At 36.8% G+C, this 19683-nt stretch overlaps 3 protein-coding genes across 3 annotated transcripts; 1 reads left to right on the top strand and 2 right to left on the bottom strand.

Moving 5' to 3' along the window:
* The first annotated feature begins 14216 nt into the window (after window positions 1–14216).
* LOC115229506 (tektin-4-like) lies at window positions 14217–14795 on the top strand. Its single transcript, XM_029799842.1, has one exon. The coding sequence runs from the start codon at window positions 14217–14219 to the stop codon at window positions 14793–14795; it is 579 nt and encodes a 192-aa protein (XP_029655702.1).
* An 874-nt stretch (window positions 14796–15669) lies between these two features.
* LOC115229505 (lysosomal acid lipase/cholesteryl ester hydrolase-like) lies at window positions 15670–17043 on the bottom strand. The gene is made up of 5 exons (XM_029799841.1): window positions 16975–17043; window positions 16683–16843; window positions 16267–16645; window positions 15850–15958; window positions 15670–15818 (listed from the first exon to the last, which is right to left on the bottom strand). Exons 1-5 carry the CDS (start codon window positions 17041–17043, stop codon window positions 15670–15672), a joined length of 867 nt encoding a protein of 288 aa, XP_029655701.1.
* A 62-nt stretch (window positions 17044–17105) lies between these two features.
* Window positions 17106–17741, bottom strand: LOC115229504 (smad nuclear-interacting protein 1-like). The gene has a single exon (XM_036499229.1). The coding sequence runs from the start codon at window positions 17739–17741 to the stop codon at window positions 17106–17108; it is 636 nt and encodes a 211-aa protein (XP_036355122.1).
* Between the last annotated feature and the right edge of the window lie 1942 nt (window positions 17742–19683).

The raw sequence follows: 19683 nt of genomic DNA, 5'->3' as shown, positions 1-19683 counted from the left end.
CTGGTCATTATGTACATCCCATACAAAATGTGTATGTTTGAAAAGTAAAGCCTGACCAGGACTGTTTAGAAAATATGGAAGCCTACATCCTCGCTGCGAATGGACTCATGCTCAATCAGAATTGGAATGAGGCAGACAAGTGTCTTGAGAATGCCGAGAGTCGATATGTGAGCATGTCCTTTAATTTAAATTTACTCAGAATAATCCCAGGAAGAGAATCCCAAAAATATGCAGAAATCCTTCCATTCACTCAATTTCATCTATACAAAACGTAGAAATCACTACTAGTCGATCACTCACCAAATTTGTATGTTTGAAAAGTAAAGTCATTACAAAAAACAGTAATTAAACAGAAAACATAAGCCCAACAAAACATGTTAGAAAATGAGAAGAAAAACAAATGAAAAAGATAAGAATCAAATAAAATGAAGACTAATCCTTGGTCTCCCCTTCCTCGTCGTCCTCCTCGACGCCATGCACGTACATTACATTGTTGCACCGAATAAAGATCTCCCCTAACGAACTCTGTAGAACTCCATCCACGTGCTCTTCTGAATTGGCGAGCTAATTAAGGACTACATAACTAATTTTTACATAAAAATTCATGTAGGAGTCACTAGACACGAGGTATCCCTTATATTCAGTACCCCACTTGGTTTTCACAGAAACAACCTTCCCTGCGAGGTCATTCAAAAGTCTTTTTGGTGTTAATATATTCTAAAATTTTTATTGTAGCTATATTTTATTAGAAATGTAACAATAAATAAACATAACACAACAACCGATGACATTGAAACGTTCTAATATTTACTATTATATTTTAAATATAAAAGTATTTAACAAATAAAATGTATAATAATATTGAACTATTATTTTAACCTTTCTAGAAAAAAATTTTAATAAACCGTATGTTCTAGTATATAACTTGTACTCCTCCCACTTTGGGACAAAATCAGAGTTTGTCTAAAGTTGAGAGGTGACATCGAAAAAAAATTTAAAGGTGACATCGAAAAAAAAGACAGTTTACCAAGACAATTTCTTGACAGATTATTTTTTGACGTTTTAGCGTAAAATTCGTTTATAGCGTAAAGAATTTCGGATGAAATAAAAAATGTATAGTAAGCCTCAAAAATGAGATATTTTGATTTGTTATTAATGTTTATAATTAAAAAGTCAGAAAATGAGTAAAAAATGGTCACCCAATGAATAGTGTCTATTAACTAATATCATACATAATAATGCCTTTCAATCGCTCATTTAGACCTACACCTCGAACTTACCAAAACCAATATTATATGTTCCCCGTAAGCACGGTATACACATCACGGGGGTCATATTCCCTATACTACGGCTACAATCCTTATGGAACTTTTCAACAACCCTTTTCACCAAACGTATACCAACAATCGTACTCTGATCCATTTTACCAACCATTTCCTAATATATACAACCAACCTTATCCCAATATATATCAACAACCTTATCCCGATATATATCAACAACCTTATCCCGATATATATCAACAACCTTATCCCGATATATATCAACAACCGTATCCCGATCCATTTTACCAAACATATCCTGATATGTACCAACAATTTTACCCAGACTTCTACGAACAACCCTTTCCAGAAATATCCTTCCCACCCGAACCCATAGATCCACAACTAGCAATCTGTGACTCTTCCCATCAACGTTTCCGTGAAGTTTATGTACCACCCCGTCCCGAGGAATACGAAGATTCCTGTCCTGAGGAATATTTGCAGTTTAAAATCGAAAAACGTGTACAAAAAATTTCTCAGCTACCACGTACAAAAATATTCGAGATTTGGCCTCCTTTGCCTCCTATGATGGAGTTCGAGATTCCCTTGGTTCCAAAATTTTGGTGGAAAGACAAACCACAGGAGAAACATATATTATATAACTACAGCGGAGAAATGCCAATCCCACCTCCTTATGTAGAGATTCCTTTCACCCCTGAAAACCCTGATCATCCCTACCCAGTCAAAGAATACATCGAACCTGCGGGTATCATAGACGTGTGGAAAACAAACGTGGATTTTGAGTTTGCAAGAATAACGAGAATTTCGAAAGTTTATAACCACATTGCAATTGTAAGCATTCCATCTTATTTCGAAGGACACTGAGTTCCCTGGAAATGTAGTTTCGGGAAACACTTACGGGATACGCTTCATGGGGTACAAATATATGCGAGCTAACGTGGACCTCACCAATGTGATCCAGATAGGAATTTCGCTTTTCGACCAGTATGGACGCAGCCCTGTCGGCACCCACACGTGGCAATTTAACATGCATTGGGATTATAAGTATTACTCTTTCACATTTTCAGGACGGAAATCCAAAACTTTAACTCCATCAACTTCCTCCAAAACCAAGGACTCGAAATTTTTATGCACAAAAAATATGGAATAGATCCAACGAAATTTGGAACGCTGCTGATTAGTTCTGGGCTTATTCTCAACCCGAGAAACGTTTTTATAGGATTCCACTGGTACCTATTTTGGCTCAATATAGTGCCTATGATTTTGCCTATTTGTATAAAATCCTCAAGCCAGAAGTGCTTCCGGAGCGGGAGGTCGACTACTTCAAAAGACTCAAAATATACTTCAATCAGATCTTTGATCTTAAGCTCATTTGCGTAGATTCCTTCGAAAATGAAAGAGGACTCAATGACATCGCCTACAACTTTGGAGTATGACGTAATGGAAGTCGATTGGGTAGGTTATAAGGGAAGGAGAATCCCACCACGCAGGGAGTGATAGTCGGGTTACTGGGAAATTGTTCTTTTCAATGATGGAAAAGGTTTATGTTGGTGGTTTATTTCAGTATCCGGAGCTCAGGATCTATCAGGGAAACTACATCAACAAAATGTACTTTTTAGGGGGGCATCTTTTAATGATGGAAGATATTGAAATCTATGAGAACGAAAATTTTTTTTTATAAATTTTTTAATCGGTTTTACTTTTATTTTGATCGAAATACGTCGAAAGTGGATTCGATGCCTTCTCATTTAATTAAGTACTATTAAGTACTGTCTTTAATTAAGTAAGTCCGTCTTTTATAAACCTCCGATCAGATAAAGTACAGCCCATCTCACTAACTTAATGTCATTTTATATTTCTGATAAAATATCTTTAGTTGCTTTATTCTTTCTGAGTTATCCTAAATCACATTTCAAATTTTGTTTCAAATTTTTGTTTTATTCCATTAAGGGTAATTGTGTTATCGACATGTTCGTTTTTAAGCTTTTTTCTATAATTACCACCTCTCGTGTCAGGTTTACACGATAAGCTGCTGTTCTCGAGATATTGAGTTTAATTGTTGTTTTTGTCCATTTTTTTTCGGCGGCTGAATTTAAATGTATTTTATTTCTATGCATTTGATTTTCTTTTTCCAACAATTTACGTAGCATTTTTATTCGTTGGATCGAAATATACTATTTATAATAAACGTAATCCTTTATTGATCCCACTTCCTTTGTTATTAATCCCACTTAGTTTGGTATTAATTCCATTTAGTATGGGAAATGGGATAGTGTGAAAACTTGAAATAAGAGGAAAAAAGAAATTCAAATTCTCAGGACAAGAAATCTTTATTCGGGGGACTGTCTTTTTTCAAACACATTTCGCCAACAAAGTGGCTCGGTCTAGCCTCTTCTGGCTTTCTATCTTCAGAGCATTCTATCCATGTTAAATTTATATTGTTTATATGCTTACTATTTAATCTAAATATTCAAAATAATAAAACCCTAATCTTAAAATGCCATCTACTCCTGGTAAGGCTTTTAAATAAATTAAAAGTCGAACTATGTTACGTGGTGAAGTCTCCGCACCAACAATTATACAAATACCCACTTTATATTCTCCACGGATTACTCTGCACTAAAAAGGACTGGTCCCTTGTAGCCGAAGGACTATGTAACCTCGGTGTTCAGGTTACGACGTCAAAAATCCTCTCAGGTTGTATTAGTTGATGCACGGAATCACGGAGAAAGTGAGTACACCGACGAGATTAACTGCGACCTGATGATTGCCGACCTTGACTGTCTCAGAACCAAGTTGGGCCATTCTAGAATAAGCATATTGGGACACAGTATGGGCGGACTGGTGGCTTCTCTCTACGCACTGACATATGTTGGCCTTTCTCTTTATATTCTAGTCAAATAACCTCGCTGAATTGATAATTGTCGATATCACTCCATATTATACATCCAACAACAAAATCGAGCCACTTTTGCACTCGCTTGTACTACTGGAATCACGTTTGGCCAACTATTCTGATAAAATTCCAATTGATGATGTCATTTCTGAAGTTTTGGAGAGTCCTGGTCTCCCATTTGAGGTAGAAAAGTTATTTATTTGAGGCGAGGAAGCTGGAAAAGTTCCTTCGACTGAATGTAGTGTCATCTATGAATGTTTATACACTCAATTTTAATGTCAACTCACTTAAACAGTTCTATGAGTCAGCTCGTCCGTCGGGATTGGAAATTGAGGGAAGGTTTGAAGGGAGAGTGTTCTTTATTGGAGGGATGAGGTCAGACATGATGAGGTATTGAGTCCTCATATGCCCAGTCGGGACAATGTGATGAGACTGGCTACCCACTTTCCGAACTATACGTTGATATATATGGAGAATTGTGGTCATTGTCCATATAGGGAAGACCTGGCCGGGTTTGTAGGTCACGTACGAGAGTTCTTGCGTGTTTGAATATTTGATATGTTTGGTTTCCCATAATGATTGACTTAAATTAATAGTAAATTATAAATTTGTATAATATTAAATAATTAATATCATACACGCGATTTATAATGGTCATAGTTAGTGATTGTGTGATATTCCCTAGTCATTTATACTCAATAACAAATACGATGCAGTATTGTGCATGTTTAGACTCAGCACTCTTTCTTTGGTGGTTACATTTGTCTTCTCGTGAGCTTTTTCCTTTACTTTAGTTCGTCTTTTTTGGCCTACCGATATTTGCTCTACTCCTTTGGCTTAACCAGCCTGGGAAGACTCTATCAACGCAGTCCTCCGATCAAGGAAAAGACCTTCAAAGGGATATGTGACTATTTCAGTGCCTTGTCTGGAGAGGACAGTTTCCACTTTGTTTTCTATTCTCTGATCATGTTGAATGTCGTCCCCACTGCCTGTTTTATTAGTCGAATTAAGTGTAGTTATACTCGTCCCTGTTACTGTCTACTCATTCGTTTCCGTCCTTTCCTTTTTCAACAGAGTCCTCAGTTCGTTCGGAGGCAGTTCTCCCACTTTCAAATATCTGTCGGGACTCACTCCTACTCTCCTGACTGCCAGTGCGTATGTTGAGTTGTGTCTTTTCCCCATTTGTATAGTTCTCATCCTCAGGTTAGTCCTCTTGTTCTACTGCAGAGGACAGGCATCCCTAATTGCGGCCATATTGTCTCGCCAGTATATCCTTATGAGGATTGCTTCCCGTAGGAATAGTTACTCCAGGTTGGATATTTCATTAATTCTTTTAGATATTGTCTTCAGCTTGTGAGAAGTCGAATTCTCAGTTCAGCAAACACTAATCCTTGGCTACGCACATTTACGATTATGTTGGTGAAGGTGATCGACTTTATCTATCAAATTCCTGCATAACTATTAACAATCTTCTTATTTATTCAAGTAGAATTCATTCGGAAAAAAATCAATGTAAATAACCAGACAAATCAATTTAAATAACCAGCTAATGTTAGGGAATTAGTCAAGTTAAAGTAGACATCCAACTGTTCTTCGGGTGTCAAATAGCGCAGCATTCTGTAGACTGTGTCGGCTGAACAGCTGTGGGAATAAGATAAGGGATTACTCCATGAAACTGCTGTAGTAGACATATACGAATGCACCCATCAGGAACTGACAGTCAAACCTATCTAATAGTCCTCCATGCCCAGGCAGGATTTGTCCAAAGTCCTTAAGACGAAATGCCCGTTTGAATCCACTAGCAAAGAAGCCACCGAATGGGGCAATAAGAGACGCAAACAGTCCCAAAAACACTGCATCGAACACGAAGGGGTAGTAGGTGACTGTCCTCCCTCCAATCTGCCATAGTCATATCACAAATACGAAAGCAGGAAGTTGCAGAGTGGCTAGTTGGAAAGGATAGGGGCGGTGGCAGGGTATGTCACTTGACGAAGGACACACAAAAAAGTCATAAGGAGCCATGGATTGGGCACACTACTCTGTAAAAATAAAAATACCAGCACAGCAAAGATAAGAGTGAAGACAAACCCCCCAATAAAACCTTCCCATGTCTTTTTAGGTGATAATTTAATAAGAGGAGTCCTCCCGATGTATGACCCCACAAAATATGACATGATATCATTGACGATGATAAGGAGAACAGGGAGGACAAACCAAACAAGTCCATTCGCAGTGTTCTTTATTTGGAAGTTGGCACAGCTCAGTATCATAAGAGCGACGTGTGTATACCCGAACTAGAATTAATAAGCCAGTCACCAGAGTGAATTGTTTGGTGTAGTGTTTCTTAACAAGGGAGAGAACAAACATGACCAGACCAGTCAAATACAATCCAAAGGATATCAGTGGGTGATGTCTGATCAAAAAATATATTCCTCTCTATAAATAAAGAAAATGTTCTACGCTTATATTCAGTTTTTGGCCAACAATGAGAGCCAATGCATCTCCGTGAAGAAAGTAATTGAAGGCAAAGAGAAAATACCAACTGAGGACACGGAAGAAGGGCAGATTGTGTGATCTATAAACCACATAGCCCACTTTTATGATTTCGTGGAAGCTCATTAATTGGAGCAGACATACGAGTGACACCACTGCAGTCGGACCAAAGAAGATGACGAGGATAAAACTCAAAATAAGCAAAGACCCGATCAAAATTCGGATGACCATATTTCTTAGTTTCGGTGGGACATTTCGGAGTGATTGATAATCCTGGTAACTTGACTGTGGAATTAGTTTTCTGACTTCCTCTGCAGAGGGCAGTCCCATGGAATCTTCCTCTGAGTCTTCAGACTAAAGTCTCATCCATAAATCATTACATGCTTAGAATTACGCCTGCGGGGAGAGTCTGGATCAAGCATTTGTCACAGCTTTAAGTAATCCTTTGAGAATTATAGTTAGTTTGTTTAATTTCACGTTCGCCTTTGAGGAAATTATATTTAAATAAAAATATTAATTATTAAATAATCTCCAATCACAATTGATAATAATAATATTTATTGCACAAATCATAAGTGAATATTCTGTTATTTGTCAATGTTGGAGATCTCTAAAAGTTGGCAAATAATAGAATAAAAAATTTGTTCAAGTTTTTTAAAAAAGTAATCAAGAATATTTTTGGCTGTTTTTTTAATCCGAATCTGAATCCTTCTTGTTCTTTGACTGCTTTCCATAATAATCTTCTTAATTGTATCTTATTTCCTTTTTTTGACTTTTCTGATAATAAATTGGCCGCCAAAATTGTCCATTTGGGTTCCATTTTTTAATGTAAGAGACCATGCTATCATTTATTCGTTCATATTTTAAATTTGATTGTCTTATTTATTTAATTCAACTTGAACTTTTAAACAAATGCGTCAACAGAGCGCACGATAATAAATATTTTATGCATGGATTGACGTCAAGAAAGCATTTGACTCAGTTGAAATCCTCGAAAACTCTGAACTCCTAATTGGATAACTAGTTTTATTATGTCAATTATTCAAAACTGGAAAGTCTCTTTGATCGATAAATTCTGGTGGCATTAATTCCTTAACCTTTTCTACAAATCACTTCCTATTCATTGACGACTTGAAGCTATTGTCCAAAGAAGAGGAGACATTGGCGTGGATGATGGAAGATGTGAAATATTACTTTGAATCATCTGGATTGGAGAAGAATTTCGATAAATCAGCAACAAATAGTTATCTATTAAGAAATGATGGTAAATTGATGGATGGTCTGGACAGCTACAGATATTTATGAGTTTTAGAAAACAGATGTAGTAAAGTACTCAAAGAAGACGTACTTAAAAATATTAAAGAAGAAATGCAAAACCATATTGAAAAGTTATCAGAAACTAAATTAAACTCAGTCAATTTATTTAAAGCAATTAATGAACATGCTCTATCACTGTGCAATTACTATATTGGCTTCATTGACTTAGATTTGAAGAAATTGATAAATTAGTCAGCAAGATACTTATGAATTTGAATGTGCATATGAAACCAGCTTGCAAAGAAAGACTTTACTTACCGAGGAATATGTTTGGAAGGGGATTGATATCAATCACTTTCAAAGCTAAGAAAATGTTGCTTGATTTCAAAACAAGTCTGGAAAGACGAAAATTTACTTCTCTAAGGAGTGCAGGAATTCTGTGGGCTGAACAACAAAGAAAGTCACATATGGCCACAATCACAGAATTCTTGCAAATAAAATATGAATAACCCAGCACATTGAACAGACACTAAACAGAAAACTCTTCATTCAAAATTATTTGAATCACTTGATAATGAGACTTTCGATATACAGACATCCTCAAAATGGATTGTAAAAGGAAATATTTCCCCTAAATCTGAAGCCATGTTCTTCTTTTTGCATGACAGGAATATTTTCTTCCGCGAGCTTGGTTCGAAATGCCCACATTGGAAATCTTCTAATAAGACAGTCAACCATTTGGAAACTCGATGCAATAGAATGCTTAATTCCGATTATACAAGGCGACATAACGAAATTGTTAAATGCATACACATGCACATATGCAGAAAATTTGGATTCAAAAATCAATAAGGTTAAAGACTTACACTCTATCCAAAGCGTAATTACCAATGATCGTGCTGAATTACGAGTTGACACTACTATCCCTACCGAATCAAAAATTCAATATAACAAGCAGGACATTTTTCTATACGACAAAAAATTAAACCAGATGTGGCTAATAGGGATTGGAGTGACATGTGTGGATAATTTAAAAGCAGTTGAAGTTGAAAAACTTCATAAATATGATATCCTGGCAAGTGAATTAGAAATCATTTACAAAGCCAAACTCAAAATACTTCCAATTGTCATTACCTGGGATGCGATCACCTCCAAGTATTTTAAAATATACATGGATTTGATTGGCATTAAAGACAGTGTTCTGGCGTACATCCAAACGATTGCATTAAAGAAGACGTTGGAAGGAAAGTTCGTAGAATATAAACATGGTTCCGAAGACGTAATAACTAAAGCATTGATTCTCAACAAAGATTATGCAGTGTGGAACACTCACCAAAGGGGAGCTAACTCGCTCGTTCAGCATTAAACTAAAGAACATAATGAACTATGTCGAATATAATGAGTATCCTAATGATTTCAATGAAAATCAAAAGCGTACGTTACGCCGAAAGTGTCAGAATTTAAAACTTATAAATGGAGAATTAATTCTTGCACTTAATGGAAACTTTCGTACTGTTGTCTGTTTCTTCCAAGAATCCAAAATCAATTCAATTTTAACTAAAGAACATTCTATCGGACATCCTGGAGTTTCCAAGATGTGGCATTTAATTTCCCAAAAATATATTGGTATAAATCGAAAAGTTATTTGCCATTTTATATCAACTTGTGATTCTCGCAACCATTTCCACAGTCTAAAGACATGCGAAGATATTCAAATGATTTCCGTTTCACATAAATTCGAAAGATTTGTGGCGGATTGTATAGATCTTCGGAGATATTCTTCTAATAATAGAGAATATAAATGGATTCTTAATATAATTGATTGTTATTCAAAATTTGCATGGTCATTTTCCTTAATAAGTAAAACTTCTCAAAATATAAGAAATTCTTTTGAAAACTTGTTTTACTCAGTTGGGCCACCTGAAACCTTACACACGGATAAGGGAAAAGAGTTTTGTAACTCTGAAGTTTCATTTATTACTTGATTGGGGGATAAAGACGATTCATGAAAGACCAAGACACCCTCAATCACAAGGGCAGGTAGAACGATATAATCAAACGCTAAAGCGTTGGTTAGCAAAAACAATATTTCAATCCGAATCCAATAATTGGATTGATATTTTGAAGAATACTGTCTATAAGTACAACACGACTATTCATCGTGCTACCGGAAAGTCACCTTTTAGGTTGCTTCGTAAATTTTATTTTTAGATTATTTTTTGGAACTTCGGGATTCAGTACTGTTTCTTTGTTTGATAATAAAGAAATCGAATCATCATTCGAAAGAACGGAGTATTCATCGGAGGATGAAATTTAAATTGAATCAGATTATCAAACGTCGGAGCATTTAAAAAATTACCGAAAAAAAGTAAAAGAAAACGCCAATAAAAATTTCCAATAAAAATCGGCGATACTGTTAGACAAGACAAGACAAGTTTTATTTCCCAACAAACCCATAAATTAATGTTAGGGAGAAAGCCCAGAGCAGAACAAGAGGCTAATTAATGTGGGTTTGATTTCATTGTATAGGGTCATTTTATGAGACACCACATGTCTCTTCTTCGCATATACCCAAAAGAAAAAATTACATCATAATTTCCATAAGTGACGTAACAGATCTTCTATCCTTCTGACTTTAACGTCATAAGCATCTTCGATTTTTGATTTTAAGTCCAATCCAAATGCCAATTTAATAGCAAATCTTCTGGTCTTTTCCAACTTTTTCACAAAAATGCTATCTTCTTCGGACCTATACCATCCTTGATGGCCATATATCAAGAATGGCTCAATACATGTAGAATACACAAAAAGGAAAGTTTCAGGCTCCAAATGAAATCGAGTTAAGGATTTCAACATTCCTGTAGCTTTCTCTCTTCGTGTTTTGATATGATCCTTAAAAGATTCTCTTCGGTCTATCGATACTCCGAGATACTCCAATTTTCCAGAGTTTTTTATATCTCCTGTATTTACATATTCATCGATATTTTTTCTTTTACTTGCAATCCATGTGACTGTTGATTTTTCTCTTGACAGAGTCAACCCATTGTTTTGGCACCACCTCCCAATATTTTTTATATGGGTTTCTACTCTTTTCCATGAAATTTGTTTACTTATGGTTGAATCAAGCACAAGAATGTCATCAGCATAAATAATCATACGACTATTTATGCTCTCGGTTTTTGGTAACTCACTCATTACACAATTGAAGAGTAGCGGGCTGAGAATTGATCCCTGCGGAACCCCTCTTCGTAATTCAATTTTCTTAGAAATTAAATTTCCAACACGTATATACGGCCTCCTTCTTGAAAGAAAGTTTTCTATCCATAATAATGCGGTTCTCCCAATTCCTGCTTTTGATAACGTATCAAGAAGTCCGTAGTGCCAAACACTGTCAAAGGCCTTCGTTATATCCAAGCACGCTATTGTAAGAAATTCCTTTTTTCTCCTCGAACTATCAATTGCAGATCTTAGCTCTCTGAGACAATCTCCAGTCCTTTTTTTATGTCGAAAACCCAATTGATTGTCAGAGAGAAAATTATTATCCTCAACAAGCCTTGAGAGACGATTGAAAACAATTTTCTCCATAATTTTCGACATTGAGCAGATTAAGCTAATTGGCCTATAGCTATCTGCTTTTGACTTAGGCTTTCCTTTTTTCACGACCATACGTACAATTGTTCGTTTCCAGGTCGACGGAACATGTCCAAAACTCCACGAAGAATTGTATAATATATTTAGTAATCCAACTAAAATCTGGTCCGCATTCTTGAAGATATTCATTGGGATAAAATCCCATCCTGGTGCTTTATTTTTGCAACCTTTTATCGCAGTATTTATTTCTTCTTGTGTTATAGGTTGACACAAGGGACTATTCAGTTTCGACGTTTCTTTATAATTACTTCTTGCATTTTGCACTTCTTGTGGAATAAAGGTGACTGGATCAGTCTCTTGAATTCTGGACAATTGTTTACGTAATATATCCGGTACTGTTTTTATCAAATCTGATTTTGATAACAACGTGAATACAAAAAAACATAATCAGTTGGTGTTTGCGTCCAGGAAAGGATTAGTGTTAAGGTCGGGATCATACAGTGAGTCAAATTAGTCTTGGGACACTTGTTTATTTTTAATAAGATTTAATCCACAGCTAGGGCTAGGAAGTTGCAAATGTACTCAGTAGCTCACACACTGCTTGCAAAACACGGATCTCAAGGCGACAAAATTGGTCAACGGAGCCATTATTCAACAGGGAGGAGGACTTTCGATATTTTCAAAACAATTTAAACCAAACAAAGTTCTTGGGATTAAAAAATTATTTATCACCGACAAAGTTGAAGCACAAACTCTAATAACTTTTGGAAATAAAAATTGGTTTCATTGAAATGAAATTTAAATGGTTCAATAATCACAAATGCGATGTTTTTGATGTCCAAATTTCTGTCACACTGCATCTTTCTGCAAGGAGTCTTTGCGCTGCTTCTTATGCGGGAGTATGCATAAATTGGAAAATGTCCAGTCGGAACGGAAGTCAATCTCTAATAATGAACATTCCAAAAGAAATGCACCCAACAAAAATGTTTTTAATGAAAAACTTCGGAATGAACAATTTAAAGAATGTAACAATTATTAATTTATCAAAACAAATTTTTTAAAACAAAAAGTTAGTGAGATAATTTTATTCCATCTTGGCGCAAAGTTTTTGAAATCTTGGTGTCATTGAAAAGAGTGCTACTCTTAGCTCATTAGTCACCACTAAACGAGTTCGATATTTAGATTTCATTGCAGCTAGTGCAGAAAATCCAGTTTCGCATAAATATGAGGTAGCAAATGGCAACAAAACTTTTATTGCTTTATTCAACAAAATTCATATTCCGTACTTAAATTCAACCAAAAATAAATTAGCGGTTCTCTCTCAAATTTTTGTTTCAATAATGTATCACATGACAATTCTATCAATTTTTCTTTTTCAAAAGTTGTAAATTTCTTCATCAATAAATGATTCTGTATCCATTCGAACGTTTTACAGTCGAGATCTTTAAAATAATGAACAAAATGCTTCAAATATGTCTTTGTTTGTTTCAATTTTCACTATGGCGCAGAAGGTAATTAAAAGTGGAAACATGTCATAAATATTTTTTGTATATTTGATTTCCATAATACTAATTTTTTCATAAATGCTTTTATTTTGTTCTTTTGAGCGAATAAATGTAGTTGTGGTCCCTGCATTGATTTATTCAATATACTCAATTTCCCAAAATGTCAACTAATAGGAAAATTTGACAATAAAGTCTGAACAATTTTGCATCTTCGATATCATTTTCATAAAGAAAATCTGCAACCTGATCTTTGAGTTCAAACATCCTTCGAATCACTTTTGCACGAGATAGCCAGCGCACCTCACAATAGTATAAAAGCGATGTATATTTTAAATCCATATCTTCACACAGCTTTGCAAAAAGCTCTTCTAATTTTCTTTAAAAAATTCTTCGGACTTATGGACATATTCAGAATGTATCGTTTCAATATGTCTTCTTAATTTAATGGCCACATTCTATCTGCTGCAAGTGTTTTGAGGCAAAGCAAACAGAGGGGGTTTTCCAAGGAATCAACAATGATGCGTGTGAATCCTAACAATAAGTAAGATGGACAGTATTTTCTTGTCTTTGGAATGGTATTGATTATATTCCAATCATTTTGAATATTTGAACCATCGTCAAAATCTTTACTATTCGTCAATTTTCTTTTGCAACCAATCAAGAATTTATTCCTGTGTTGAAATTATTTAAATTAAATAAATTTTTGAAAAAATATAATTTTTAAATTAATAACTCTTATTATCGGAATATAATCACGATTTTTATATGGATCTAATTTTCTTAAAAAAATTTTTGGTCAGCGAAATACTCCAGGGCTATTTAGGGCTATTTTCTTGCTGCTGACAATGTGTATTGGCAAATAATTACTTCTTCAGTACCATTAATGCCAAGCCCACAAGCCAAGTAGCTGGGATCTATTCCAGGTTGTTCGATAGCCTGTCGTGTGCTACCTAGAAGTCCATATTTTGTAGTTGGAGATACTACAAGCATATCCTATCAACATATTTTTTTCTCAATAAGCATAGTTTTTTTCCTTTAAGGCAATTCAATATATTGTATCTGCACATTGTTTGAGCTAATCTCTCAAAAGAAAATCTAGGAAACTTAGAATTCGATTTAAAATGACAGAATAAAATAATAAGCTTGGTTAAATAAGTTGAATCGAGAACATATAGTATCTAAGCAATAGTGATGAGTGCAATATATGAGTCCACGTACGGGTTGTCGAGCAATGAGGAAATTGGATGTGGACTGATCGACTGCACGAAAAATTGTGGAAGGCCTTCATATTCCATAAAAGAGTGGCAGTGCGAAAATAACAACAATTTCAACAATTCGTTGACTGCTCGTTGTGAGGGTGAAAAACAATGCTACGATACAAAAACCAAACAAAACTTTTACAACAACAAAATCGTGGATTCAATAAATGCAGTCGACACGTCCTTCCGAGAACGATTGAGAGACATTGACTTTTGGAAACAAGAACTCAAGAAATCACTTCAAACAAACATAAAAGAGACCGGAGATCTGCGTGGGCAACGAGACCGACTGCGATTGGCTCTTCTTTCAATGGATTTGCCCACACAGATAAACATGGATAACTGCAACTGCAAAAGAATGAAAAACACATCTGAAATATTCGACGACCAGGTGGAGGAATTGCTATTAAAGGTATGGTTAGGGACTAATGGTAAGGAGTGTTGTCTCCTCAACTCGTCAAAACAAATAATAGGGAAGACATTGGATGATTGTGAGAGTCAGATTACGTAATCAGTCATTATAACTGCCAGGAACAACCTTCAACGGAGAGAGGACTTGGAGTCAGACCTCACGAACAAAACAATCGCCAGGAACCTCGACGACTATTCTCACCGATTGACTGAGGAATCTTCGGGAACTATCAACTACCCTTCCTCGACAGACTTGAAGTAATGAAAACAGTCATCCCCAGGCGAAACACCCCAATGGAGTGGGCCACTTTCTCTCTCAACAACATAAACAGAAACACGGAAACGGTCAAACAGTCGGCAGATCTGAGAGCCAAAATCAACTCAGTGTTGACTGACACATCCCGAGATTTGAGAGAAATGAGTGATCGAGTTGAAATGTCCGTGGGGCTCAGAATAAACCAAGTCGAGACCGCCCTTGAAAAATTGAAGGACAACTTGCGACTTGTAACTCTGTAGATGAGTACTGTAGACCAATCAAGAAATCAAAAAAATTGAAAATGCCCTTAAAAATTGTCAACTCGAGATCAGAGCCAAGGACGGTCCACTCCGTTTGGCAGAAACAAGACTCCACACCCACGACATGAGACCAGGAGTAGAACTTTGCGGCGATGACCCACAGGCCAAGTCGATTTTACTTATTCACATGGCAGACTCGAACGGAACTGGAAATTAATAAACGAATCCATTTCTACACTCAAACAAAAAGAGAACGAGCTTGAAAATGCTTTGAAGAGATGCAATGAGACCAAACTACAAACCCAAGACCAAATTCAACGAAAGGAACAAAGTCTCTTCATTGACCGGAACAAGTTTCTGCCGGTGAGGAGACGGTACCCCAGCACTATCACACTCCTGGGATACCCCAACTAGACATACTCACAATACTAACAAGCATTAATATCATTGATTATAAGTCAGTGTCTCTCAATGGCAGAAATCAGTGGTTTGTAGACTCTGTCGACAACCTCCCTTCCTAGCACAAAGTCCAGATGAGCAAAATTGTCAAGCCAGATGGATTCGACGACGTTAGGGAAAGTGGATTCTAGAAAACGGACGTTCTGAACTGAGGAACAAAATGCCAACACTAGCAGGACAGAGCACATCGTCTTCACTAGCCACGATCACAATGGGTGTGTGAATATTGGATACATTGTAGAGTGGGGGTGTGGTCTTGAGTGACAGAAATTGAATACTTGATTGTAAAATCGCATGTTATCTTGGTCGTAATCGTAATGTCGTAACTGTCCAGAGGAAATGACTTGAGAGTAGTGGACCATGTTCTTTACGGAGGTGGAAGAAGGTTGGAACTGGAGGTATGTGGGGAGCATGTCCTCTAATAATGACCCGGGAATACCAAGTCAAAATTCTGAGTGTTAAACCCGTTGAACAGTCCAATAACAAACAGACAGACCCAACGAGTGAGTGGATTTGCACACACTGTCCGTCCAATAAACAAACTTATAGTAGTGGGCTGAAGAAACCACTTTTTGCCCACAAAGTTCTATTCTAACCAAATATGAATAAACATAGAAATGTCGGTAATAGGGGGCGAGGGATAGAAATGGACAGTAGACTCCCTGGAAGGAGAGGGTGGGTGCCAATGCAATCATAAGAGCGACCTTATCAGCGAATTCCTGATTCCTCGAAAGCTGAATAAGTCCAATGAGAGACCCCTGTGAGTGCCCAATATAAACAAGTTGGTCCTTGTTGGTGGATGTGAGGACAAAGGAGACCATTGCAGGGATATCGAACGCTGCGTGATCTTCAAATGAAAAATTCCAAAATTCATCCTCGTCGGGGGACAAAGTAGAGTGAGCACGTGAATATATATTTCCTCGAACGTTGCCCAACCATACATCAAAACCACTGTCGGCAAGAACACACGCTATTCTACTAATTGGAATGTGGGGCACCTAAACAGGAGGACCCAATCAGCCAATCCACACTGCTGGAGAGGACTCCATGTTGGATAAAAACAGGACGAGATATGTTTTTTCCATTTATTCGCTGCATGGTGAGAATATACCCGTCCTGGGTCACCACTGAATATTCACGCCAAGAATACCCCCGTTGGACTACAATATCGTACTGAGAGTAGTCAGAGAGTTAAAACCAGGGAAAGATAGACTTCTTTCTTCACATTAAACCCACTGAGGACCTTTTCGAGTCTATGAAGGTTCCCAGTGCTCATGTAATCCCAGGTAAGCACACAAACCGACAAGACCAACAGGATTTTGCCAAATTGTGGCAGAGAGGGGCGGTCTAGAATAAAACACAGAAGAATACATAACATCACAAAACCAGCTAATTTAAATAATTAATTATTATTAATTAAACATATCCTGATACATTAATACATATTCTCGAGTGGAAAACCCAAATTTAAGTACATCGCGAGGAAATAACTCCACAAAACGGAGACTGTCGATCCTCTCCTGGTTGAGAAATGTCCCGTTTGCTGAATTAAGGTCAATGATGTAGGCTTCACCACAAAAGACTTTTGATCTGTGGCCTCTGCAACTCCCAGGGCAGTCAGAGAGGACCCGGTCTTGTTCGAATCGGACTCCCTGCTTTCCACAACTCTGAATTGGAGGACGGCATGTTGTTTTGAGCAGGAAGGGTGGTCTGTGGGAATGTCAGCCACTCTTCGGTCTCGTCCCAGGAGGTATGCGGACTGTCTGTGCACAGGAATGACATCCAAACTCTCCTCGCCTTTAAATGGGTACAATTTCCAGCGAATTGTGGGCTTTCGTGCCTCGGGAGGCTCGTTGTACTTGATAATGACTCCGTTGACCATGTTCGTGTCTTTTAACAGATTTCCACTTAGTTCTAAGGACCCGACTATTTTCTCGACTTTCTCTTCCTCACTTTCGGAGGAATATTCACGTTTTACTTCTATTTCGGGTTTTAATTCTTGTCTTTTGGGGGCATTTTGGAGTTCTGTACTGCCATTTCGTTTTTCGCTCGTCGAATGGAGTTTGGCCATATTTAAGACACCACAAACTATAAAACAATAAATTTATTTATTTCGTTATTTTTGTAATTAATTTATTATAAATCTGGTCAAAGTTTTACTGATTAAGACCTATAACTAAATAGAATTTTAATCATCCACAAATCAAAAATGAAGATTATAATACTTTTAGTGAGTGCAAACTGCCTATTTGCGGTGACCGCAACTGACAACCAAAATATCTGCCAAACAGGCAAACTCTGGGGATTCCATTTTACTTACAATAAAGGTAGTTACTCAATAAATACATATCTATTGATATCAAAAAATTGAGCAGAATACAAAGTTGGAATATGGGTTTTTATGGTAACCAGACTGTCATCAAAAGTGACGAATACATTAACGATTTATTACCAAAAGAAATGGCACCTCAGCCACCAAAAATAAAGTTGTGACTAATAGAAATGTAGATATTTCTCGAGATATGCCAAACAGACGAGAGAAGAACTGAAAAGAAACAGGATGGGACTGAAAATTGGTTATGAGAATCGTATTGGTCTAAAATAGATACTTGTCTTAACTATTCATTGGCAGATCCTTGTTCATAAATTCTGCTTTTACAAATAAAATATTACCTCCTCCCACCACTCTGTTGGAGATTGACCAAATCACCGGGTCGGTCACCGAGGATCAATCTTAGATATTACCTCTTCCTTCAATTAAAGCGTGATTTATTGTGTGGAAGGTTCGTCTGTTATCCCGAAGACACTCTTTCCCTGAAGTCTCTGGCCCTCAAAGGTGTCCCGTCTTATTATTCCCAGTTTCTATGGTGACTATGTCGCCAAATACATTTATCAATACGACAAGTTGCTTTCCTTCCAGTCTAGGGATGACTCTTCAAGGGTCAACCCTACAACAGTCTGAGGTGTCCACATAGTCCTCACTTTCTTGATCTCAAGTCGTTCCTCCTGTAAATATGCTTGACGATGCTCTAATGATCAAATGAATTTCTGCCGGTTTTGTTTTGTGTATATTTCAGATCCGCGGGTTTGGCATATATCAAGTTCCGTAATAAATTCAGTTTCCGTCAGTCCAAATATACGTTTACGAGAAGGAGTTTCCTTCAAGTTCGCAAAGACTACACTTCTGCAAAGAGGCATTATCACCAGCCTCTACTGCTTAGGTGGGAGTGTTTCATTCACTTCAAACTCTGCCAGAAGTTATTGAGGACGAGAATGAGAAGACATGCTTGCTGTCGTTTATGCTTACTCCTATACTCGAAAAGTCCTCAAAGTGTGAGTTGGTGGCTTCGAATCATGAAATTAATGATAAAGTGCGATCATTTTACATTGTTGATTTTGCCAGCTTTTTGAATTTGATAAATAAATTTAATGTTCGAACCGGTGTCAGTGGAAACTTCCGGTGTACTTGGCCCGTCTACTCTCCGTTTCCTCTCGAAGATCGGAAGGTCATTGGGAAGGGCGAGGAACGACCCCCGTGAACTGATGTGGCTTTTTGAGCGCATCTCTCTCGCAGTTCTAAGGGGGAACTGTTCCTCGATCCTCCTCTCGGCTGCGGTTCCGCCTCTTAATTAGTGATTTCTTTACCTTATAAACTGTCATTTAAAAAAAAAAAAAAAAAAAAAAAAAAAAAAAATTTAATGTTTTCTTATATATTCAACCATTCCACTGCCTATATTTGGAATGAAATTTAAATTTTAATAGCAATGAAATTTAAATTTTAATAGCAAAATTGTATAGTAAACTTTGTATTTGAACTTTTTTGTAAAGATAGCCTATTTGGTAAATTAATCTATTAGTTACTAACTCCATGTCATTCTGTCTGTGACGACATGCGTTGAACTGGTCACCGAATACCACAAGTGGTATTTAAGACAGTTGGGTGTAGATAAGTCTTTACAGGTTTATATGAAGTCAACTGTTTTTAAGTGGACTCTGGAGAGTGTCTCGCTGAT

Source organism: Octopus sinensis, unplaced genomic scaffold (genome assembly GCF_006345805.1).
Source record: "Octopus sinensis unplaced genomic scaffold, ASM634580v1 Contig12956, whole genome shotgun sequence".
Lineage (NCBI taxonomy): Eukaryota > Metazoa > Mollusca > Cephalopoda > Octopoda > Octopodidae > Octopus > Octopus sinensis.
The sequence above is the reverse complement of the archived record's forward strand: the minus strand, read 5'-3'. Positions and strand labels throughout refer to the sequence as shown.